At 43.0% G+C, this 25,881-nt stretch overlaps 1 protein-coding gene and 1 long non-coding RNA gene across 2 annotated transcripts in view; both read left to right on the forward strand.

Moving 5' to 3' along the window:
- The window catches only part of LOC144215563 (SET-binding protein-like), a 32,992-nt gene extending 12,339 nt beyond the window's left edge, over window positions 1-20,653 (forward strand). The window contains exons 3-7 of the mRNA XM_077744591.1: window positions 10,386-10,804; window positions 11,140-13,074; window positions 13,150-13,354; window positions 13,438-14,470; window positions 16,897-20,653. Coding sequence (XP_077600717.1) covers window positions 10,386-10,804; window positions 11,140-13,074; window positions 13,150-13,354; window positions 13,438-14,470; window positions 16,897-17,405 — 4,101 coding nt within the window. The 3' untranslated portion in view covers window positions 17,406-20,653. The remainder of the gene's footprint in view (window positions 1-10,385; window positions 10,805-11,139; window positions 13,075-13,149; window positions 13,355-13,437; window positions 14,471-16,896) is intronic.
- Window positions 6,528-7,091, forward strand: LOC144215564 (uncharacterized). The gene is made up of 3 exons (XR_013330449.1): window positions 6,528-6,631; window positions 6,753-6,810; window positions 6,891-7,091. It is a non-coding gene; the product is annotated as an uncharacterized LOC144215564 (long non-coding RNA).
- Window positions 20,654-25,881: the final 5,228 nt, after the last annotated feature.

A 25,881-nucleotide genomic window follows, 5' to 3' on the forward strand; every position in this document is an offset into this window, starting at 1 on the left:
CTGTCTTTGGCCGACTCTCAAACCTGACGAACAGTCCAGACAAAACACATTCTGTTCACAAGTCTCTCCCACTGAATACACACAAACACACACACACACACACACACACACACACACACACACACACACACACACACACACACAGCTCCTGCACAGTCTTCATGAAGCTAAGCAAGACTGCACACTAATCAGCTCTGTTGTGGTGTTACTGCTTCTGCTGTGGGTCTACATGAATGATTCTGCAAGGTCACTCCACACACACACACACACAAACACACACACACGTACACACACGCACACACACATGCACATTGGGAGACACAATGGAATGCTGAGGAAGAGATGAACTGTGACCCTAAAGGACATTCAAAAGTCGAGGTGATAGCTGGATTCCACATTTGTGAATCTGTGTGCGCGTGCGTGTGTCCACTGATTGTTTGTTTGTGCGAGTGGGTCAGGGTTGAGACAACTGGAGTCTGCCCTTTGCTTTCTTTCCCTCAGGGCTGGATTTTCTTTTTGCATATGTGCGTGTGTTTGTGTGTGTGCTGACCATTTGCTTGGGACTGTAGCTAATTTCTCAATCACACTCACACACAAACCGTCTTCTCTATGTATCCTAAAGGTCAAGCCTCATTCATTCACCATTGTGCCCAGTCCCAGCAGGTCGTTGTTGGTCTTCAGGCAGATGTAGCCAGACCATAATAGAGGGTCTGGCTAAAAAAAAAAACATGCTGATATTTATCCCTGTAATAGGCACAAAATAATTACCAACAATTAACTTCAGTGAAGGTATAAACAACCAGGAGTACGGCATTTTAGAGGATCAATTTTTAACTATGTACTGTCAGGAATGTTGCTTAGTCCAGGCTTTTTTGTCATTCTAATAGGAGCCATGTGTGGATGTGTGAACATAGTGTCCAAGTCTATTTAGTGCTTTGGATAGATTCCTCTTTAAGGATTCGGTTGTGGGTTTGAGTTGATGAAGAGTCAGGTGCAGTATTGACTTTCACTATGTCTCACTTGAAACGTAACTGTGTTTGTCAGTGAAATCTGATGGGCCCATCAGCTGCCTAGGACGTGCCTGGCAGAAGGTGAGTGTGTGTGTGTGTGAGGGGGGGAAGGGCCGTTGGGGGGGTTGTGAGGATTTAAATGTGAAACCATGTGAGGAAAGTGGCAGTGTGTTGTCCAAAGTAATCCTGGTAACATTCTACGATCCATCTGTGGTCAATATACTTCAGGGTGCTAAATCAAAAGCCCCTCAGACTAAATTGCAAGATGCCAAACATGCTTCCTTGCCCTACAATGGCCTGTGAGTAATTCTAATTATGTAATTATGTAAAATAAATGTCATTCTCAAAACTCTTGATGGATAGATAGCATACATATACACGTACCCTAACCCACATCACTCTCTAAAGGGCTTTCAAAGCTGAAAATAAATGATATTTCCTAATGCTTTGGGTAAAACTGTAGTTCCCGGGTGAAAATAAAAACTTCTTGGTTGGCAGAAAAAATAGGACGGGTGTTAACTCTACTGAGTGCGAACCTAGACGCACATGCACGGACAAGGAATTGTTCATGCTCACTGCAGTTAGGTGAAACATTACAGCCAACATCGACATTTGTCTGACTCAATCCCTGAGTTTCCTGCTGCTTTACTTCAAGACTTTGTAAAGTAATCCCTTCTAGTCCAATGTTTATTTATGCCAGTTGTCTCCAAAGGATACATTTGGACATGAATAAATGATTGTAATTGTGTCTGTCTCTCTGTCCCTCTGTCTGTGTGTTTGTCCCCCGAGGCTGCTCAGACTAAACAAACAGCTGTTTCTATGAGGCAAGGAAGAATCTCCTGTTTAGTGGTCCATTTCAGACACACACATACACACACACACACACACACACACACACACACACATTTTTTGCAAATCCCCCGCCACCCCATATTTTACCTGCTTTGGTCTATTGGATTTTTTGGGCCCCTTATGTTACTGGCCCTCTCCATCTTTCTCTTGGCTTATTGCAATACTCTCAGACTGAGAGGAATGTCACTCCATGTGACCTCTCACCTACAACAAGGAGGGGAGCCGTTTTAACAGAGGGAACGAGGGGGCAGCTGTGGTAGTCATGTGCCTGGCAGCCATGGAGGGAAACCCACGCGCTACACACAGGACCAGGTTGTTTGAAAAGTGCACAGCGTGAACCTCTTGGATAAATGCACACACGTCGCTAATGGAAGGAAAAATGAGCGAGATGATTCTCTGATCTCATGATGCTGTGATTTTTCTGTGTGTGTGATGTATGGGAGGAGAAGCAAGTGGATTGAAAAAGCACACAAAGCCGTTTATTGTTCGCGTGAGGGGGCCTGAGGGGAGACGGGAAGCGTGATTGGTTAAGACTATTGTGTCTGACTTTGGCCACTTTCCCTGTCACAGAGGATGTCATTACATTGGCTCTCTAACTCGCCGTCATTCCTACTGACAAGCTGGGGATCATCCAAAGACTTTTTTAGAGGGGAATTATCCCTGACATAATCAATTAAAGCTTTTCTTTATTCATCACAGCACATTTTGAGCCCTGTCAGAGTTACTCAGACCATGTCAGCTTGGCATTAAAATGGCTATTTTCAAAAGAAAGAAAATCAAGGATTTCAGTTCACAGGAAGTGGTGAACTTTTTAGACAAAGAACATTTCATTGTCAATCTTTCTTTTCAGTTTTTGACATATAAAATGTTTTTGGCAGCAAGGAAGTCAGTTTTTAGTGTGTTGGTACATTTGCCTGACAAGCAAGTAAGCAGCATGAGTTCTGTTCCCACTCATTTGTTAATTATACAATTATTATAGTCATTCAAACACTAGTCTTCATTCAGATTCTGATTCCTCAGACTAAATTAGATCCACAAAGGCTATCCAAATTTGAAGGCTGAAAAAAGTATCATTTGTTAATTTGCAAAGATGTTACTACTAATATAAAATTAGTTTATTCAGTGAGTCATTCAGTATTCACATATTTGGACATTTGACGCCAGGGCCTTAAAACCTCTTCTAGAATTTAGGTGTAAACACAGATATCCTCGTTATTCAAACTTGATTCAAGTCTTTTTGAAGTGAAAGATCCAAACTCCAAGTTTTGTGCAAATTAGAACATGGTATCAATACTTTTTAAATGGCCAAGCCCCAATTAAAAAAAAAAGACTGAGTGGCTGACTTTCTCCAAGCTTCTGATTTATCAACATGGCATTATTGTGACAGAATAGTGCCACCTGTTGCATTGACATGCACTTAATTCCCTGAAAATGTAGTATACTACATAAAATATTGGATCAAAATTAATATAGCTACAGCATCCCTTTTCAAATACAATTTTTTTAGCACCCAATTCTGTTACTTAAGCAACGCTTGGAGTTTATGAAATAGCAAATTGTAGTCAGAATTATTGCATGTCATTAAAATTAGATGCAGACTACATTTTTCTTACTTATAATAATAGTTGCACTATTTTTTTTCTTTAAGTGGTCAAATGACATGGTGTGAAGGAGGCATTTTAACAAGACAGTGATGCATTGCATGAGAATAAGCAATCAGTCAGGTCAGCTTTGCCTTCGAGACCTCTGTGTTGGAGAGGAAGTGTTTAATCTGGGCACAGCTTCTGTCTTGAATTACCCATCATTCCACACAGGAAGTTATCCCTTAGGATTTAGGGCAGCTCATTGGCTCTTAATTGTTTCCGTTTGCACAAAAGTCATTTGATTGGGTGCACAGATTTTTGCTGAATTGTATTGGTGAGTGTGAAATTCTTTCACCTCGCTTCCTCTAACGCATGCATTGATTTTGCTTCAACATAGAAGGAGTCCTTATGTGTGAGTGGCATTGCTTGCCTACTTATCCTCTGGGGTGAACAAGAGCATGAATAATTCTCTGTACTGGATGTCAGCATTGACTATGAAAGGAGCAAATCACTATCTTTTGTTGTGCTATTCACAAAACCCTGCATGCATTTCTTGAACACATCCCATTAAAGATGGAAAGGATGGGAGTAGACGTATACTTTTTGTTGCATATAAATGTGTTTGTGATTACCACAGTGTAGACCACCTCCAATTTTTTTTCTGAACACTTTGTAGGGCACTCGTTTAATCGACTGGTTGCCATCCATGGCTCTGAAAAATGAGTATTCACAGCCAAACCTTCTAGTTTTAAGGTAGATGTTGCTCATTGTCCATGAGTTAAATACTATTCATTCAACAATTTCAACACTGCTTATCCTGGTCGTGGCCACGGGGTGCCGGAGCCTGTCCCAGCTGACATTGGGGAAAAAGGTGGACTACAACTTAAACTGGTTGCCAGCCGCTCGTAGTGAGTTAAATATTAAGAAACTCTCTTTTCTCCTATTTTCTCTCATATTCCACAAATGTGGGCATCACATTTTGGCTCATATAGTCCACAAACTTGTTAACATTGATTCATGTGATGTCCACTGATGTGGAAACTAGATCTTTAGGGGGTTAGGTTCATTTTTTTTAATTGAATTACCAAAAATAGCCACTTTCCCCACAAAGCTTAATGTCTTGATTTCGTCCAGTGAGTCGTACAATTGTCTCCCCGTTGTGTCATTTCAGTGTAAAAAGAAGACTCTGGCACTTTGTTTCTATCTTTAGGAGCACTTCAATCTGCAGTCGTACTGCTGTAAATGTGGGAGGGAACATTTTATTGCAGACCCACTGCTGTGCATTAAATCTGACTTCTGCTTTGCAGCAAGCTAAGAGACATTTATTGCAGATTGAATGTTGGAATAAGGAAATCCGAATAGTGGGAGTGTGGGACTGTGACGCCATACTTGTAAAAAATTGGAAGGACAGACCAAAACACACGACGTGTTTTGTGCTGCCGCAGCATTGGAAGTTTTGCATTTAGACCCCTTGTCCAAACTTTCCCTCCCAACTTTCCCAGAAGATGCTTTGGCTGCCGCATGTCACCAGATCAGAGATAGTGAAGCTTTGTCTCGGGGCAAAGCGCAAGTAGACGTGCACGCGCATACACAATTTTATGGCACTGCGCCCTGATCCCAGTGATCCACAGTGTCCCACCTTGACACCAGCGCCACCCCCCCCAACAAACCTCTTTTCCTTCTCCTCCCTCTTTTCTCTCCCCTGCTGTGGATCTCCTCGGGCACATGAATGGAAGTCTTTATTCCCGGGAGAACTGGTGGGAAGAACGAGAGAATGGGAAACAGGGACGAGAAGGGTGGGGGTGACAGTTGAGGGAGGGGTTGTGAGACTGACCACAAGATCAACACGGCGCTGCGGCTCCCTCTCTATCACTTTTCCCTCCTTTTCTTTGCACGCACCCCTTCCGCCCTCCCCCTCTTCTCACCGGTTTTTGAGTACTGCGGGTACAAAGCTGTGTTAGAATTCGTGGTGTTTGTTTGCAGAGGGACCCGGCGTGCATGTTTGTGTGCGGGCGTGTGTGCGTGTGTGGAGCTGTCAGAAACACAGATCACAGGGAAACAGCACTCTGAATGGAGCTGGAGAGAGGTGGGAGGCTTGGGGGGTGGAGGGGTAGTTGGAATGGAGGCGGTGGTAGTTCCCACAGGGAAAGAGTGGCCAGGACCAGAGAGGATGGTAAGAAAAGACGGGTTGGGGGCATTGGGGTAGTGGGTGGGTGACCACTGGGTGCAAGGAGGATGGCGAATGGATGATAAGTTGTCTCTCATCTCATTTTCTGAACCGCCTTATCCTCATTTGGGTTGCAGGGGGTGCTGGAGCCTATCCCAGCTGACTGCAGGCTAGAGGCAGGAGACACCTTGAATCGGTGGCCAGCCGATCGCAGGGCACAACCATGCACACTCACACCCATACCTAGGGGCAGTTTAGAGTGTCCAATCAGCATACCATGCATGTTTTTGGAATGTGGGAGGAAGCCGGAGTACCCAGAGGAAGCTCACACAGGGCCTGGGAGAACATGCAAAGTCCACACAGGTGGACCGACCTGGATTTGAATCTTGGACACCAGAGCTGTGAGGCCGACGCACTAACCACTCACATCACCGTGCCGCCATGATAAGGTGTCGATGGAACAAATTGCAAATGTTCCGGCAACATCTCTCACTCATCACTTGTTTTTCTGCTGCTCCTCTTCCTCCCTCCCTTGCTGCTGCTCTCATTCTTTCGCTAACCCCCACCCCGTATTCTACCCCTCTCTCTTTTTCTCTCCCCCTTCCCCCATTCTCTCCCTCTCTCCTCCTCTTTGTGTGTCTGTCTGGACAGCTGCCCAGTTCCATACACAGGGAAAAATGAAACACTCTAACCACCGGGCATTCTGCCAAATAAAGGGCTGCGAAAAAACTATTTGAAGGGCAGCATGTTTGTGTGCCTGCCTGCGTGCATGTGTGTGTGTGTGTCTGTGTGTGTGTGTGTGTGTGTGTGTGTGGCTTGCTCCTGTGTGTATGCGCCTAGTCGTGAGATCTGGGTGTGCCCCTGTGCTAGGGCGTTCTTTCCCAGTATGCACTAGTGCAGCCGGGATTTCTCCGTGTGAGGGAAAAGTTCCACTCGTGAGTTTAAACAAGAGTGGAAAACAAGAGGCTGCGGGAGAGCCAAATCGCGGGGAGGGCCGCCCGCCGCATGGCAAAATGGAGGTGAGGGGAGTGCGGCCCCTTTATTTATTTTCTCTTTACCTGCTGTGTTTCCTCCACACATTTGTCCAGAAACTATATGCTGACTAGAGCGACTCATTGCCTCTCACTTGTGTGATTGCAGCTCTTAGTCACCTATTATCCATGACCTCCTCTACTGCGCTCTGATGGTTACATCACCGGTGGGATGGAATTTATACACTTCTGTCTTTACCATTTGGTTGGTGAGCTGCCTTTGTGAGAGCAATGCATGTTATTGCAGCGCTGACCCAGAGGAAGACATGCGAGGAAAAAGCCTGTTGACCTAGCTGAGGAGTATGACCCTTAACCTCTCGACGCGGTGTCCAAAGCCTCAAGGGACAGTGCTGTGTAATGCAAGATCACAACAAAACTCTTGTTTTAGGTGTGGTTCAACCAGTAGAGTAATATAGAGTCTATATTAGGTCAACATGGCAGAAAATGAGCAATGTGGAAGTGTGTTAAACCTCCCAGTTAGACCTGTGGCTGAAATTTTGAACGGCTGCCCCCTTCTGTATACTAAAGGGGTCACAGCTACAACACAAGGCACGTCAATTTCAAAACAAGGGGTTTTAATGCATTAAATAGATAGATGATCATGATTTAGGAACATAATAAATACATAAAAGGGTGAATGGAATTGGGATAAAAAAATACATTTAAAAATAACGCACACAGGGAATATATAATAGATCCTATATGCTTTACTCTATTTGTTTGGCACCAATCTAACTGCTAGTAATGGACTCAAGCGGACAACCAATCAAATGTGAGAATCTGCCTATGCCTCACACATTGGCTACCCGGTATAAAACCGGTGTGTGCGTCTAATTTAGAAACTGTTGTGAAACTTTGTGAGCAAGTGAGATCTAGATGCCACAAGATAGTAGCAACGCACAATTGTTTTGCTTGAAGGAAATGCCAAAGCTCACTTCAACATAGTTCCATGATATCGCTGCATCTTCACTGAAGAACGTTATAAACATATCAACACTGTTACTTTACAACTTGGCCTGCTATACACTGACCTAATGCATTTCTAATATCCTCAGTACAATCAGGGTGATATATTTCAATTGAATTGATCATTTTAAATCAATGTTATTGAATTTCTCCCATGCAAACAGCCAATGCTGCAGCCAGACTCAGAAGATTCTTCGTAGTTACTCGAGTGTACATTTTCTCTGGGAATAAATCATGGATTGTTTGTGGCTTAGAGGAAAGGGTAGAGGCGAGGAAGCTACAAACAAAAAGCTGAACTGGTGCCAATAAATCAACCTCAACTGGAAAGGGGGTGCAGGGAGCTGTTTTCTTCTTCTTGTATTTCCCCTCACTGGTAAGAGCAAGATCTATGCATGTTGTCTTTATTATAGGTCTGTGGCCACTTTGCGGTTAGTGGGGAGAATACATTTTGTGAGCATGTTTATGCTTGTGTGTGTAAAGGGCAGTTTCTTACCAAGCAAGGCAACCTTATAGACTTTCTCTACCTCTTGGCCTGAATTAATTTGCAGCAGTAAGTAAAATGAGAAAGTGGGTGTGTATCAGATACTGCGCTGGCCATGTTGTAGTCCTTGGAAATTGCGCATGCAACCATTTTGAATGTCTTTCAGAATAAAGACAACCTAGTTGTCTTAAGTAACAGCCAATAAATGGGAATATCAGGGGATGGATGAGCACTTGACGAAAGAAACTGTGAATAAGGCTAAAAACAACAGTAGTGGAGAGTAGATGGAACCACTCATTAACAAAAAGAATGGGAAAGCCTGACCGGAATTTCCCAAAACTTGTCAATTTAACCTAAAACATTTTGAAACAATGAGACAGAGATTAATTATCCAAGTGGTGGAAAGGCGTATATTTGACCAAATTAGTTGATAGGATCAGCTACTGAGCCTCAACATTCAAGCCCTCGTGTCATGGTTGGGCTCGCACAGCTCATTGATCTTCATTGATGATTTAACACGCGTGTGTGCCGTCTTCAGAAAAAATAAAGAGAAATGTCCTAGCTGTTCGGATACTCCAATTTTTAATGACGCTTGATTCTCCTTGGCCAGCGTACTTGCACACAGGCATACGGTGGCACCACAAGCAGAGTGTATGTGACCCAAACACTCTCGCTTTATTAATCATTCATGCTGCTCAGTGTTCGCGTGAGTGTATCTTCTCAAGCTGGCATGTCGTGTTAATCGGGTTTCTCATGCTCATGGGAATGCGCCATGATAAACAGCCTCTGCAGCAAGCATGCAAGACAACCCGAGTGTCAGAGGCTGACTGAGAGAGAGAGAGAGAGTGAAATAGGATAAAACCAGACGCTGGCGAGCTCAAATTTAGAAAATAAGCACTTTCTCTTCCAGTAAGTACTCTGTGATGACTGTATTATATATTCGGAGCTGGCTGCGAGAGCATAACTGTCTGCAAGAAGCTAATTATCTGGCAAGATGCTGAACCATCTTGATTAAAATTGGTGCCCTGGCTGGGCACATTGTTTGTAACTGATAGAGTAGAGGAAACAGTAAAAGCTTTGGCAATGTGCGCATCTATCATGTCTATGTGCTTGCATGCCAATGTGTACATGGTGAGAGGCTCGCCTGTGGTTAGGTTACATCTCCCTGCAGCGCATCAGAGCCGTGTTTTGTTGCGTCATACTGAGTCTGTTAATAACGGGCTCAACCACAAAGGCCATCCACTGCTACGTTTCTCATCTTCCAACTGACACTGATTATGCGGCCGTCACACGTTGTGCTGTGCATTGTTGTATAACTCAACATGTCAAGGGTTTTCACCCACTTTTAAGAGACTGAAAGTACACTTGAATTGAGTTCAAAGCTGGCTGAAACTTCAGAGGTTAAGCCTCTTCTCTTCCAAGATGCTTGTTGGCGAGCAGTTTATGTAGACAGTAGAACAATTTTGCCATGGGAAATTAATCGTAATCACCACCCTGAACTAGTGGGTTGTTGTACAGCAAATTGCAAAGAGTGACATTTTATATGGGGATCAGATACGTACAATCCAAAAAAATGTGGACTAAAACGCAAAAGAACAGCACTCAAGGAATCACAGACCTCCATTTGATCAGTATTATATTGTTCCCTTAATCAGGTGGCTATATTCTTTAGACTTCTCCACAATTCACTTAGAAACGAAGCAAGATGACATGAATGTCGTATTTAGAATATCACCAAACATGAGTGCTAGTTTTAACAAACAGTGATGAAAACAGGGCCCCTACGGTGGAGGCAGTAACGATGAGAATAAAATAACAATAGGAGTGACGACTGCGCATACTTCAAGTGAAAGGGCACTCAAGGACACAGCTGAGTTCCACAACTGTTTTACGCACTGTGTTGTCAGACTCCACCAACCTTACCCCCCCACCCCTAACTCTCGCAGCGTGCAACATCCTTGCCACAGGAATTTAATTGCTCTGTAAACAAAGCTTTTGTTTGTTCTGCTCGTGCACACAAGTTGTATTAAAAGTCTCAGTCAGCCCTGCAGTGAAAACCGAATCTCAGATCACAACACATTATTTGTTGACAAAATATGGAGAGACAATATGTCAACTGAACATTCTTATCTCATTGTGAACCCTAGTTTGATCAAGGCTGGAAACTGATATTGTTAAATGGTCAGTTATTGTTAACATGTGCTTTCTTTTCACCCCTCCTCTCCCTTTTTTATGTTGTTATGATGTTCTGATGAACAGTGTAACCACATATTGTTTCTTTTCTGCCTTCCACAGACATACGAGCGCCAGTTCAGAATTCCTGAGCAGAGAGAAGGAGGCCTGTTGCAGCTCCTGGGAGATCCCTCTCCACCCAAACACCAGCCTCGCAACATTCTTCCTCCTGCGTCCACTCTCTCCCCTGTACAACCAGTACAGCACACCCTTACACAACAATTCCAACACATTCAGCACCAAGTCAATCCAGACTGGATCTCCTTCAGGGCCCCTTCGGTTTCTCCAGCCAATCCATCCGATTCCGAGCCAGCTGCAGTATTAATGGGAGCCAATCAGGGCGCAAATGCGCTAATGGATTTGAATGCCCCTCTCCCAAGAACTGTGACCCAAACCCACTCACCCCAGAGATCTTTGACTCCAGACCTTCAGCTGCCAGTTGTTACAGATGCCAGTATTCTCAACCTTACATCTCTCAGCAGGTATTTGCCTTTCTAGTGGATCTTGTCACTTATTTAACAAAAACCAATGTAAATATCTCATCATCTCTTTGAGTCTGGAAAGATCCTTTGCTTTTTTGTTTGCTTTACATTGACACATCTGCTAAGCATGGCCAAGTAGACACGTAATAGCTTTGGTCTTAATGTTTGGCCCATACTGTTCCAAAATTATGAGCGCATGATTAGTGCAATGTCATTTTGGCACGATTATGGTTGATCTCTTGCTGTCATGGTAATACTATTTTCTGTGATAATTTTGTGATATGTGAAACAAGTCGCCAACAGCAAATAATCTCATATCTATGTTCTTTATTCAGGGGGAAGGGTTTGCAGGAAGTTAATGAGCAGCTCTTTGGGAACATCAAGAGGAAGTATGGCAGGAAGGACTCCCAGAAGATGCTCTCTAATCCTCACAGTGCTGACGTGCTGTGGGGGAGACAGTCCGAAAAAGAAACAGGAAGCCCGTCTAATTCGGAGGACAGGCAGCGATATAGACAAGAGGAGATGACTGAGCAGTTTCCTGAAGAAAGAGAGGATAGGAGAAAGGATGAAAGAGAGCGAACAATTACTAGTAGAAAGGGAGATGAAGAGGACAGAGGAATCCCTATGCTGCCAGAGGAAGGCAAAGGAAGAAAGAGGCGGAGAAAGCCTTCTTTAGATGAGTCCTTTTCAGTTGAAGAGCAATCGCTACAACGACAGGACTCAAACACCACAGGGAAATACCAACATAAGCCTCCAGAACCGAAGGTAGCTCATAAAACGGAGATTCACAAAAATGATTCCAGGCTTACAAGTCAGAGTGATATCTCTGGGGAGAAGCTCGAAAAAAATGAAAGAATTGATAAAATTGACAAAAGAGAAAAGGGAGAAAAGATAGACAGGGCAGAAAAAGATGACGCAGTTAGAAGTGGGCCCGATCCAGAATCAAGTTTTAGTATAGGCAGAATGAAAAAGAACCCAGTGGGTCGTCCCAAGATAAGCATGGATGCCCATAAGCACAGAGATCTTGCCCCCAATATCAGCAAACCAAACTTCTCCATGAGTCCCAGGCTCCCGAGTCCAAACCCCAGCCCTACTCCTAAGGGTAATATGAGTCCAAGCCTCAGCCCTATACCGAGGCCCAACTTTAGCCCCAGACCAAGGATCCCCCAGAGTCCCAGTCCGAGCCATAGCACTATTTCTACCGTAAGCTCCAGATCAAGCAAAACTATGGACAGATGGTCATACCTGAAAGCAAAAGGTCACACAGGCATGACATCACCCCAGACGGATAGCTGCAGTAGTCCATCAATGGTAGTTGACCCACCATCAGCCTTCCCAATAACTCCATCTAGTCCCCTCTATACAAATACTGACAGCCTGACTGCCCACATGCCCATTAAAAGAAAACGTGGACGCCCCAAGAAACAACCTCTCCTTACTGTAGAAACGATTCATGAGGGCACATCCACTTCACCTTTAAGCCCTCTCACCCAAGATACGTCTGCAGGGCTCATCCGTAGGAGGAAGACTAATCCACTAAACTCAGCTATCAATACAACACTAGTACAAATGGTACCAACAACAAATAGTTCCAATTCCGGTGGTTTGAAAGTAAAACGCGGCAGAGGTAATTCGAAACCAGTAAATAAGGGTAAACTTCGAAAGATGCAAAGCATCCTGAACGAGATCCTGTCAAGCTCCAGTAAGAACGGCGCTCTGAAGTCTCATTCAACGCCTGTAACCTCTGCTATGAGTGCCATGGCATCAACCATCGAAGCTCGGCTAGGAAAACAGATAAATGTGAGCAAGCGAGGAACGATCTACATCGGTAAAAAAAGAGGCCGTAAACCCAGAGCTGAAAGTCAAGGTTCAAACCTTCCCAAAATAGCACGGGACAAACCCTGCACATCCACATCTAATCTCTATGATAGCTCTGCTGGGACCGCCCCCACTTCGTCTCCCAGTGCTATCGCTCTACCCATGAGAGCCGGCCACTCGGATTCCACTATGCCTAGTCTCCAACCCATCTCAACTCTGACCCCGAAACCTATGGCTAGAAGTTTCCTCTCTGGGGGATGGAAATTGTCACCCCCACGTCTTCTAGCTAATTCACCCTCCCAGCTTTCTGAGGGTGCATCAGTTAAGGAGGTCACCTTGTCTCCCATCAGCGAGTCCCACAGCGAGGAGACTATTCCCAGTGACAGCGGTATCGGGACTGACAACAACAGCACTTCGGACCAAACGGAGAAAGGGCCTGCCTCTCGGCGCAGGTGCGGTACTCGTTTGTATGTAGCCCACAAACTCGTAGTGCTGTTATTAATGCTGCAGATTTTTGTTTTCTCCAGATATTCCTTTGATCTGTGTGGGTTCGAGGCTGCGGAGGCTGCTGCTCTGGAAGCATCCGCCAGAGGCAACAGAGCTCGGAGTGAACGGCAAGCTGCTGTAGACAACTTCCTTTCCCAGCAGGAGAAGAAACAAAAACATAATCGACGTAAGAGAAAGTGTCTTCAGAGCCGGGATCATCTTCACTTTCTTTCCGAACTTGAAGAGGTTAGTTTAATATTTTTGATGACTTTTGCAATTAGAGTGATTTGGAATGTTGTCTAATGCCTATTTTCCTCCCCGCTGACTAGGTTGTGTCAAAGCTCCAACAGCTGCGAGTTTCTCACAGAAGATATACCTGTTACCCTCAGAATCCATACCCCTCCATTTTCCGCCTCAACTTTCATCATTATTATCCCGTCACCTATGACACCTACCCTTGCGAATCCAGTCCCTATATACGCAGGAATGCTGATCTAAAGGCCAAGAGGAGACGGGGTCGTCCAGCCAAAGCCAATGAGCCAATGGCCTCAAAAATACCTTTTGTCCAAGGATATGGCTATCCACTGGCTGGGGGAAATTACTATGCAGCACCATATGCCATGCCTTATGCACCCCATCTAAGCCTAGGCTATTTCCCCCCTGCACCTCCGTTCTACCTGCCTCATCACACCCTTGGTCATGTTGCCCCTTCACCCTTTATGAGACCAGCTGCACCCCCTCCCAAGGCTTTCCACCCAAGTGGTCACTCAAAGCTCCAGCAGCATCGCAGCAGCGGTGGTCAACTTCAGGGGCCCTCTTCAAGAGGGGATGGATTAGGTTCCATCGGCAGTACGAGTGCAGGTGGCCTCGGAGGCACTCGCCTCCATAAGAGAAAACACAAGCACAAACATAAGCACAAGGATGAACCCCTTCTTTCTCCGCGAGACCGCCAGGAGTTGGGTGGGCTCTTTAGTGGAGCCAAGATCAATTCACATCGCAACATGCCAAGTGACTCATCCAGTCCTTTAAAGCATCAGGAGAAAAGGTCCAACGGTCGAGGTTCGAGCCTGGGATCATCTTTAGGGATTTTCGAGTCGGAAAAGCTTAACTCTCTTTCTGATAGCTACTACCACTATCGGCAGACTGCACAGCCAAGGAACAGCTTCATGAGCAGCTACAATAGCCAATCACAGCAACAAGAATCACCCTCCTTCCTCTTCTTGGGGTCACAGGAGAATGAGTGTGGTTCAAGGAGCAGGAAAATGAGACCTACTGTGTTTGGAGATCAAGGCCTGATTTCGCTGCAAACTGCCAGGCAGGAGCCAGTACAAATGACCAAGTGCCCCAGTCCCCCGCTCTCTGGTAAGAACCACTAATTGTGCTTTAAGATAATGGGTACTTGAGAACTTACATAACACTACATACTGTGTAGGTTATCGACTCATGATCCTTAAATAACAAGAATTAGCTCTGTATTTCGATGAAATTTCTTGCTCCAAAATGATCACCTTTTATTTATGCACACACGCATATCCAGTTGTCATGGTTAGTTGAATAGAGTGCTATGTTTTCCTCAAAAATGTTATGAAGATGACATTTTTTAACGAACAAATTCAGCAAAAGACAAAAATACAGTCACTCTGTCTTTAGCCAAGTTATTTAATTACTTGGTGTTTGACTGTACCACATGTATATCATTGATTTATTCCGTCTATAATAAGTCTCACCGAGTCATATAATATGATAATATCGGTGGACCTCTTTGTTGGTGAGATTAAACTGGTTTTCAATCAAGCAGAACCTGGCTCCAATCCAGAATTACCAGAAGCGAACCTACTATATGGCAAAATGTCTTTTCTCCTGCACTGTGAATTCTGTTGCTTTTGAGCACATCTGGTTTGGGATCCAGAGAACGTAATGCATGGATGGAGACAACTATAATTCACCAATCTATCCTGCCCCCTCCTTTCCTCTGCTCCTGCCAATGCCTTTGCCAGAGATATATTATTCACACAGTGTGATTTATTTTCTACAGACACGCCGTAAAAGCCTTTGCCTGTGTTAAAAGAGCTGGCTGGCAGCCAGGGGTTTAATGACTGGGGCCTAGTCCAGTGATGGGGAGGAGAAGGCAAGGGCTCAGTTAAAATACACCCCCCCTACTATCAGCCCCAGGGTATCCAGGATGGATGACTCATATATACAATACTCCCCCCCCCAAACCAGCACATTTCCTTGTCCATGTTGTCCCTTCTAGTTCATGTTTTCTATCCGCTTTTACGCTGCTTTTACACATTTTATCCTTTATTTTCCTTCCATGGTTTGAACACGCACATCCATATGCAGACTTCTCCCTCCACCTCCCCCTCGCTTTCCTCTTTTTTTCCAGGTCTCCCCTCCCCCTTGCTCCCCCATTACCCTCTCCTTTTCCTATTCCCTCTGCCCCTCCTCTAGCATGACTTACTGCTTCGCTTCACAGCTTTAGTCCAATTAAAATACAGGCGCGTGTGCATGTATGTACATGAACACACATGCATGTCTGCAGCCATATGCAAGCATATGACCTCACATGGAACACCTCGATGTATAAAGTAGTTTATTTTTCACAATAGCTATATATACCGAGCCACTATATTATATTATGCTGCTGAATATTTCCATACACACTTGCAGGCATGCTATCCCACCACCAAATGAATGAGAACAATTGCTTTTAAATCGCATTCTTGGACTTTTTCATTAGGCCAAGAAAAAAAATGTATAAAGTAAGAGTCGTGAAAGATCAAACCTGCAATAGGAGTGTAGCAGTGGCTTCCCATTGGGCAGAGAATACAGGTCATCAGTGCTATATGGACCCTCGCACTGCTGAAGGTCACCCGTTTTACGTCCCGTGTATGCAGCTCATAAATTTCATCTACTTTGTGTGTGTGCATGTACAAGAGTGTGTGGTAGTGTGTGTATTCGCGTACATGTGTAAGACAGAGTTGAGTTGGGTTTGATACTGCGCACAGCTCATAAACTCTTGATACTTATTGCTTTCTGCATTAGACTAATTTTATTGTCTGCCCTAAACTCTCAAGTAACAAAAGAATCTGATGTTCCGTGTTGTAAATGAAGGGTGGTCAGGCCTACCTGTAAATGTTAGAAAATTGTTGCATGGGTTTTCTCCGGGTACTCCGGTTTCCTCCCACATTCCAAAGACATGCATAATAGGCTGATTGGACACTCTGCTTGGGGACTAGTGGCCAATTGCTCTTTTTCCTTTATTTTGCTGATTTGTTGGTTCATTTTGAATTCTGGAATCAATGCCCAGGCGGAGGGGTGGGATGGCAAGCCTTAGAGATAGAGAATGTCAGAGAAGGATCAAGCTGAGAAAGGGCTTTCTGAAATCAAGTAGGAAATTAGAAATTGCTGTGTTAATTATATTGTATGTGTGTGTTTAGACGGCTTTGGCAGCCCTTTGCTCCAGATGCACGGGGCTGTTATTGTGTGGAAACATACGAAACGGCTGAAGGAGACATTTCTCTGGGTTCTGCTCCCAAACAGACAATTACAGGATAGGATATGCTCTTCTGGCTCAGCTGGGCTTTCAAAGGCTTGCATGAATATGTGAAATTAGCAGGAAGCTCTTCAAGTCAAAGAAAAAAAATACATAGAAGACATTCCCCCCATGAGCTAAATTGGTATGATGCCTTCAATGGCTCCGAGGAGGATGTTCATTTGAATTGAAGTGGAACTCTTTATGAATCTTGCGTTCTATTTGTTCACCTTACTTGTTTTGACTCCCGCAGGTGTTCCCGGTAAGCGTCGCTACAAGCGCAGAGAAGTGGAACAGATCCAGAAAGAAGTCAGGAGGATGCATTCTTTGAACTTTGATCATGTACAGAAGATCCTCCGTGCCAAGCGCCTGCAGCGACAAGCCAAAACGGGAAACAACATTATCAAGCGACGACCCGGACGGCCCCGAAAACAACCCCCGGATGGGGAATCTAGTCTGGCCAACAAGACGACGGAGAACCCGGCCGACTGTCACGGGTCGGACGTGCCGGCCAGTAAAAGAGGTGACGTACGGACCCAGGGGATGCCTGTTCTGGAAAGGTGCGATGACACGCCAGGTAGACAGAGCCTAAGGCCCACTTTGAGCTCACAGTCTCTGGATTTTTCCAATCACGATTCCATCTCAGCAACCATTGAGAAGGTAGTTCACAAAGCCCGCTGCGTGCCTCCGCCTGGGAAAGGAAGCAAACGCAGGGTCAGGGGAAACAGCAGGGACAATTTATGGGCGCCCTCTAATCAATAAACTTTGTAAATGAACAGGAGAAGCCGGCGGTGTTTCAACCTTACCATGTCCAGTGCCCTTAATCTGGTGACAGGCTGGTGCACTTTGATTCAGGCGAACAAGGCAGGTTAGAACACTTCTGGTGCCACCCTTCAGTTTGAACATTTGAAGGATTTCTCGGACCTGCTTTTAAAAAGGCACTACCTGGTTTCATTTGAGACGGAATCTGATGCTATATAATTGCGTGGTACTAATGATGTAGATTAGCATATGTGATTCTTTATGTATTTGATACAGTAATGTGTATGGTACTTCATCATACTCTACCAGAATGTGGCGCGAGCCATCTCTTTACCAGCAAGGGGGGGATTATGATTCATATAAAACTGTGCAGCTCAGCATCTTTTCTGCCTTTCTGAGGGGGGCCTGTCAAAGAAAATACAGCAGTAATTACCTTACCATTATATTTCTCCGAGTATTTGCTCTTACTCTATGTTGAGTCTTTGTTACCTTACCTTTCCAGTCGGGTTTTATTGGGTCCAGACTATCCTTTTTCCCCTACACCTTCTCCCAATGTTGACAGAATAGGTCCAAGGCTATCCAGGACGCTGACTTAAAGGCAATACGGTGGACGATATTGTCCTAAACTGTACATAGACACAACTTCCACTCTCGCTTGCCTTGTACAACAGGAAACCAGCTCACAGACACATACTGGAAGTCAGTATATTCAAATTAATTCTTGTACTATAGACAATGAACGTTGCATTTTGTTTCTATAACCAAAAACAGACGCAAGACAAGTTTGTTTTCAGATAGAAACCACATGTATTCTGTCATACACTCATACTTGTGTTTATATCTTGGGAGGGGGCATTGTATACAGTGGGAATATCAGGCGTGTTTGTGTTTTTTGTTGTCGTAAACCTGAAGAGTTGGTTTAATGCACTATATAAAAAATAATAATAATACAAAAAGAAGAAGAAAAAAAAACAGTACACTTGCATCAATCAAATGCAGCACTTAAATGCTTGTTCCAGCCTTATAGTTTTTGGCCTTGGATGGTGTGGACAGCCATTCCAGAGAGCATGCATTACTTTTAATCAATTTGTATATGCAGGCTACGCAGCCAAAAGCGTCAAACCCAATTGAATTGAATAGAGGGCTCACTCCAATATGTGTTCTTAAAAGCTTACCCCCCTCCCCCCTGTTTATACTTTTTTCATTTAAGAAAAAATATTTTTGGGACAGAAAATCGAAAATCCAGTATTTTTAAAACCAAAGTCTCAGTATTAATGGTGAGGACGTGTTATTTAACAGAATTTAAATCAGCGTCTTACTCATGTTGGCACCAATGTAAATCTCCCCTTTGTGCACTCTAGAATGTAGCTGGGATTGTTTTAATGTCAATGTGAACGTTGTCCTTTGATCAATCTCTTCAGTAGTGTTTATTCTGTATATCAAGACATTTTATTTTGTGTTCTATTTCAGGCGATTGTTTTCTTTGGACAGGGTGGGATTCGAAGTTGCAGCAGTTCAACTTGTGCCTTATGATTTCTGTTGTTCTTATAGGAAAAGACATTTTATCTGAAATACAGCAATTGGCGTTTAGCATTCTATACAAAATGTGGGAGGATTGTGATAAAAAGAGGTGAAATAATAGTGTCACGCTTGTATCTTGGACATTTGGTTTTATAGAACCTTTAAAAATCTCTTGATTGAAACAGCAAAAGAACCTGCCAAATAGCCCACATTAGCTTTGGTCATTTCATGCATATTAATCACCTAATATAAAATTCCTCATTTATACAAAACCTTTTGTGACAGCTCCACAGAAATGACAAAATTAAAACACATTTATAAAATGAGAATATTTCTAACAAACAGTGACTCCAATCGGTGCCCTGCGATTGGCTGGCAACCAACTCGGGGTGTCCCCCACCTGCTGCCCATAGTTGGCTAGTACAGTGTTTCCCAACCAGGTGACCATGCCTGGAAATGAATCCGAATTCAATTTTTGATCATTTAAAGCAACGGCTTCAGGGGAAGTTGCGACTAATCAGGAGCACTAATAGGAGATCACTTAATTATGTGCTGATTTTGGTAGAGACACCACATACAAGCCAGTCTTTTTTAACAAGGTTAATAAGCCTTATCACAGTGTTGGAGGAAGGATCTAAACCCCACAGTGTTATACCGCTAAGAAGAAAAGCAACTATTTTGCCTGAAGTCAGTTGAGGCAGTGTGGTTTGGGTAGCACCACACACACACACACACATAGAACTTCCAAAAATACTCTCATCGTAGTCGCTGCGCTTGACCTTATTCTGCGTGAATTTTGGATTGTGCACTGTGCAAAGACAGCAATGTGTCGCTTGTAGAGTTGAACATCCTCGATGTTGTCCGTCTTGTCTGTTAAGTATCTGCTACCAGCCAATGCTCCGGTGCCTTCAAACACTGACAAGTATTGTCCTAAACCTGAGCTTTCACATAGGCCGCCCATTGGTTTTGAGTTCTTGAGACCTTTAGTTGGCGCTATTGTGGTTGAGTGGTTCTGACTTTTTTGAATTTTCAGCTCGGTCACAATGGGATGCACGTGAATTGCCCCTTCAATTTCGATCATTCTGCAGATGTAAGTCACATTTGTAAGCCAGTATTACAAAAAGTGCAGATGAATCACTGGGAAACCAATACATGTACTTCTTTAGAGCACAAAGTGAGGGCATATTTTGTTTGTATTCATAGTGAACTTTTTTCTAGAGTGGCTTTCCTTTTTTTCGCATGCTCAACTTGATTGTATTTTAGACCAGCCGAAAGTTGAATTTGGAGCAACACTTGTACATTGTTTGATATTTTTCTTTTTTTAATGGATTTTTTAATTCATGAAGCATTTTTGTACATTATATGAATATTAAAAAAAAACTGCAAATATTTGACATATAGAGTAAATACTAGATGCGCATGCATATGCATATATTCTTCACCGTATGTATGTGTACCTCTACACATATATTTTGTATTTGCATTTGCTAGCATACAGATATATGTCTTAAGCACATATATACATGCAATATATATGTATATCCATGTCTGCCGGCATGCTTTTGGTCATGTTTATCTTTCATGATCCTGTAGGTATTTTGTTTTGTTTAACTTTTTTCCTGAGAAAGAAAAGTTCATTCTTTTGCTATTCTTCTGTTGGCTGGCTGCATTGAGCACTTAAGAAGAACAGTTGAAGTTGTTCATGTTATCCATTGTGTGAATTAATAAATGAATTTATTGACAGTATATCATGGTATGTGTTTGGAAATGTTGTATACACTTAACACCAAATGGCAGATGGTTAGATTGAATGGAGATTTACTATAGAGAGAATCCTCTCATTAGATTATGCTGCAGTGTATAACTGATGCACACCAATACACACTTACTTATTCTCTTACTCTCTAAATCCTCCCTGTACTAGCCCATCACTGTTACTTCTAAGTGGGCCGGGCTGAACGCTCCTCTCCTATTGGACCTAACGCAGTGGTAAATGCAGAACCATTGGCTGCAGCCCACTAGTAAAATTCTTCTTGTTACCATGGTTGCAGGGTGAGCTGCCCAAATGTGTTTCTGTGGTGCTGATGGAACTGTTGGCATCACTGGTGAAGAAAAAAAAATCCTCCTTCTGGCGGATGTCAGGGTCTACTCTGAATTTCAACATTCCTTCCCTGCACAAGACTGCAATGCAAATATTTGAAAGGATGAAGTGAGCAACAAGAGCCAGTGTTTGTGAGTATTTTTTCTCATTTGTTTCAAAACAAGGTGATGTTCACCTCATAAGCCCCATACACACCAACTGCATAATGATGAGATGCTTGACAATATCACTGAAAAGGTGATCCTGAATTAAGGATCCACAGTTGGGCAGTCTTGAATTAAAGGAAGGACATTCCGCTTGTTCATGGCCAATATATTTTGACTGGAAAGGTTGGTAGCAAATGATTGTTGTCAACCTTCCCAGCTCAAACGGATTGGACAACTAGCGGCCCCAGTGGCACTGCAACAAGAGGATTCCCAGTAAGACCTGTAGCTATTTTTGGTATTTAAAAAAAAACAAACTTAAACCTAAAGAATTGATCTGAAGGGCCACATAGATCGACATAATATTTTTGGTCATGTATACGAGTGTGACCCTAAATGTGAAACCACAGAAGACCAGACAGACTTGTCGTGTATCTTGTACCATAAACTCAATTTAACATGCTATTTTGTGCATGGCCTAAGGGCATGGCTCACTTACCGAGCTCGGATATCGCAGTCCCTTATGCACTAAGGCCTTAAGGCAGGGGTGGCCAAGTCCGGTCTTCGAGAGCCCCTATCCAGTCTGTTTTCCATGTCTCCCTCCACCAACATACCTGAATCAAACAATCTGGATCGGTATGAAGCTTCTGGAAAGCTTGCTGATGAGTTTATCATTTGATTCAGGTGTGGTATGGGAGGAAAATATCGAAAGCAGACTGGACTTTGCCACCCCTGCCTTAAGGTGCATCACATAAAGTATTATCTGCTGTATTTTTGCATGTTTTAAAGCAGCTATCAAAATAATGTGCAAAATGTTCCTGCATGATTGAACTTATCTGCGCCAGTGACAGTCATGGACATTCAATCCATTCTAACAGGGAGTGAACATTGATGTCAGAATGCAAAGTGAGGGTCACAGCTGCAACAATAGACAGCGCCATACATTTACTTCAGGTAATGATGCGGTTCAGGCCAACTAAGCAAGACGCTGCCGTGTCACTGTGCAGGAGCTCCATTCATCTCTGTTGCTTGTTCTTCTAAAGATGGATAGAGCCTAAGCAGCCCCCCCCCCCCCCCCCCAACCCTACCCAACCCCCCTTTCTCCTCCCTCTGCACACCTCTACCAGTGTTTGAAGACACCACCTGGTGGACATGCATGTTAGACACTCTGTTTTTTTATCATCAGGCCACTTTTTTCCCCCTTGATATAGTGCAATAGGGGCAGTGAACTCATATAAAAAAAGGGGGGAAGCAGTTTGGCAGTTTGTAAACAAGTTGATAAAAGAGCTTCCAAGACTTTTATTGGTGCTCCCAGTTGGACATTACTGGCAAACTAAAACAAACTGAATATAAACAACTACTAAGATTTGCCTCAGAGTACACTATGGTAAGCACAAGCAAATAGGAAACACCTTAAAGATGTTAACAATTAGCATTTGTGTTGCAGTGTCAACTTTTAAGCCGCATATTGTTGTCCTAGTAGTGGTTAGTACTTGGGTGGGTAAACTATTCGTCAAAGGGCCGCAGTGGGTGTGGGTTTTCATTCCAACCCATAGAGAGGCCACCTTTTCACCAATCTGCCAAACCTGCCTCTAACATCTCTGAACAATCAAGTTTCCAGAGATTTACGAGCAGTATAAATAGAATACTTGTGGAAACTAAGCGTTAATTTTTTTTTTTTAACAATTTTGACCACTATGCAGAGATCTATGAGGCAGTTAATGATTCCGCTGCTGTGTGTTGTCAGTGTGTTGCCCACAGTAAAACCAGAAGAACTCTGTTATTCTTTTTGATGAGAAGACCGCAGTCTCTTTAGTCTTCACCTTGCTTACATGCAGAATCTCCTCTTTTCCCATTGCTCTCGAAATCTCCTAATAAACTGTCTCTCTGTCTCTTGTAATTTAGCAGACATGTCTATTATATGCAACACTCATATATTATTAATGCCCCCCTGTTGTGAACACACACTTCTTAGTCAATGAGATGATGTGACACACAGGGAGCCCTCTTGTGTTAAAAATGATTTCAAGTCCCAGGTTAGTTTTCATTGTCCATTTCCCCCGCATGGTTCTATCGGAGCGGGGAACTGCTACACACTTCATTACACCTCCATAAGGACAGTGATTGCATGGTGAAGCTTTGGGATGAAAACAACAAAATAAAATACAACATTCTTTCGAAACATTTTACTTCTCCTCAAACCTTTATTAAAATTAGATTTTTTTTAATGGTGCTGATTCATATTCCTTATACATTTGGTAATGGCGATAAAGGCAAGTGGTTAAACAAGTGTAAATAAGGACTTTGACTATGATCGAGCTCTGAAACATGATTTTTCAATGTCAGCCATTGACAGTTAAATACTTAAATAGCATATAATTGTATTTAATGGATTGGGAGCAAGAGAAATTAATTCAAATGTATAATTCACTAAATGATGACAAGTTATCAAATTTTGTTGGCCAGAATGCTGCATTTATTGTTTAAAAATGTAACTGGGACTCACTTTGATGTGACTTATCTCAAGTAGAAAACCCACTGTGGTGAAAAACATTTACCAAACACTTCTTCCTCGTTTCAAACCTCTCATTTCATTAATTCATGATCGTCTTTAAATCTTTATGATGAATGCCTAATAGAGGGAGTATGATTAATACATTTATTTCCTATGGGTAAGAATAATGAGCCCAAATTGGAGCTGTCTTATGAAGGTACGATTAGGAATCTGCATCTGCCTAAGAAGATCATTTGGTTTTGTTACTTTTTGCACACACAAAAAAATCACATTTCTTGGGTACAAAAAGAACATTTGTTAAATCCTCTGCTCTTATTTGTTTACTTGTATTGCATGATTCGTTCTATCCCTACAAGCTACATTACATAACTCTAATAAAATGTTCCTTTACCCATGCTTTTCTGACCCAAAAAGCAGTTTGAAACGGATTCAAACGTGACCATGACAATAATTTGTTGATTTTCTCTTTCGATGGGTTGATTTGGAACACATTCCGCTTTTATTGCACTCTTTGTCGCACGCAGACTTTCTTTCCTTTGGTTCATTTCCTTTCTTGTCAGTTTATGCATGTGCATTCTGTAAGTAGGTACAGTGTGTGTGTGTGCTCTAGTGCGTGCGTCTCCTGGGTCTAAGCGCAGTATTATTGTAAACATATCATTTGATGGTTAGAGTGGTCCAGATTGTTGGCCAACTGCCTCTCTTTCATTTGGAACATGGTTGCCAACATCTGGACTGTGTCAACACTAGCTGTCGAGAGAGAGAAAGAGGGAGAGAGAGAAAAAGAGCGAGAGAGAGAGGGATCACAATATGTGCTACCCCCAAGCCCTCCTGGGCCCACAACTGTCAGCAATTCAATGGGTAACAGATTTGCTCAGATCAATCACAGGTATGGTGTAAACAATTGAAGCCTTCTTAAATCCTAAAAAAAAAAATCACAGCGGGTTATTGCCATTCATTTTCTGGACAGATTTTACGCAGAGTTAGTATATTTGTGTGTAACATGAAACATTTCAATGTATTTCCTTTTGGTTTGGTAGTGTGACGTTGTTTTCTTTTTCCCAATGTGTCTTTTATCCTTGTTTTTGGCATTCCTGTGCTTACTCACAAAGGCTAACCATTCGTTGATGAGATTACCCCTAATTTTCAGGGCTCCTGCTGGTTTGCACAGGGAAAACTATAGTCATACAGTTTAAGCTTTAGCTGTATGTAATGGTGTCTTAAGACAAAGGATACACAGTATACTGCGTTTTTATCTCATTGGCTGGAATTGACAGCAATAGACATCCAATCCATTTTGACTGGGGGCATTCATTGTGATCGATCACTGCCTACTCCCGTTTCAAATGTATTGTATGGTATGTCAATCGCTGTGGGAACCAATGGCATAATTTATTTGAAATGTTGTATTTCTGTTGTTGTGATTATTTCACTAAAATGGCAAACAAGATGATTCCAATTAGATCCCAATTGAATTTTGTCACAAACTAAATATTTGCATTGTTTCTTTTATGTAACCGTATATTCATTACTTCATTTAGTCTTTATGGAAGTTAGTAGAATGATGCACATTTTTTTTGGATGTGAGAGAATACCCTGCTGCAAGAACGCATGCAAGCACAGTGGGGAAAGGAACACTACACACAGGTTAGCCATAGCCAGAATTTGAACCATTTCCATTTTGCCCTTTCCTTATAGGGAGTAAGTGATTATTTTTTAACAAGAAAGGCAGGTGGTTTCCATGGTAAGATGTTCAAAAAAAAAAAACAGTTTGTCAGTGCCAAGCGGAATTTAAATCTGATCTCATTTACTTCTTCAAAATGGAAGCAGATGCATTGGAGTGCGCGTGTATGTGTCCATGTGTGTGTGAGTGTGTGTGTGTGTGTGCAGGTCTGAATGTAAAGGAAAAAGAATCCAACAAGTCAAATGATTTAACGTTCACCTCATCTTGCATTTTATCCCTTGCTTGCTGTGATTTTGTCGCCAGTGGAGCGTCTGATCCAATCTGACTGAGCTCAACATATTTTGGTTTAGTAGACGCTCATGTTATGGCTGAGCTCTGTGGAAGGCTGGACTGAGTTGTGTTTGTGTTGGCTGGGAGAGGGATGGAGTCTGTTCACCTACCGGGGGCCCAATATCTCCATAGGGGTTCCATCTAATCCGTAGCTCCAGCTGACAGTTTAATCGCCATTTCACTGC

The sequence above is a fragment of the Stigmatopora nigra genome, chromosome 22, assembly GCF_051989575.1.
Source record: "Stigmatopora nigra isolate UIUO_SnigA chromosome 22, RoL_Snig_1.1, whole genome shotgun sequence".
Taxonomy (NCBI): Eukaryota; Metazoa; Chordata; class Actinopteri; order Syngnathiformes; family Syngnathidae; genus Stigmatopora; species Stigmatopora nigra.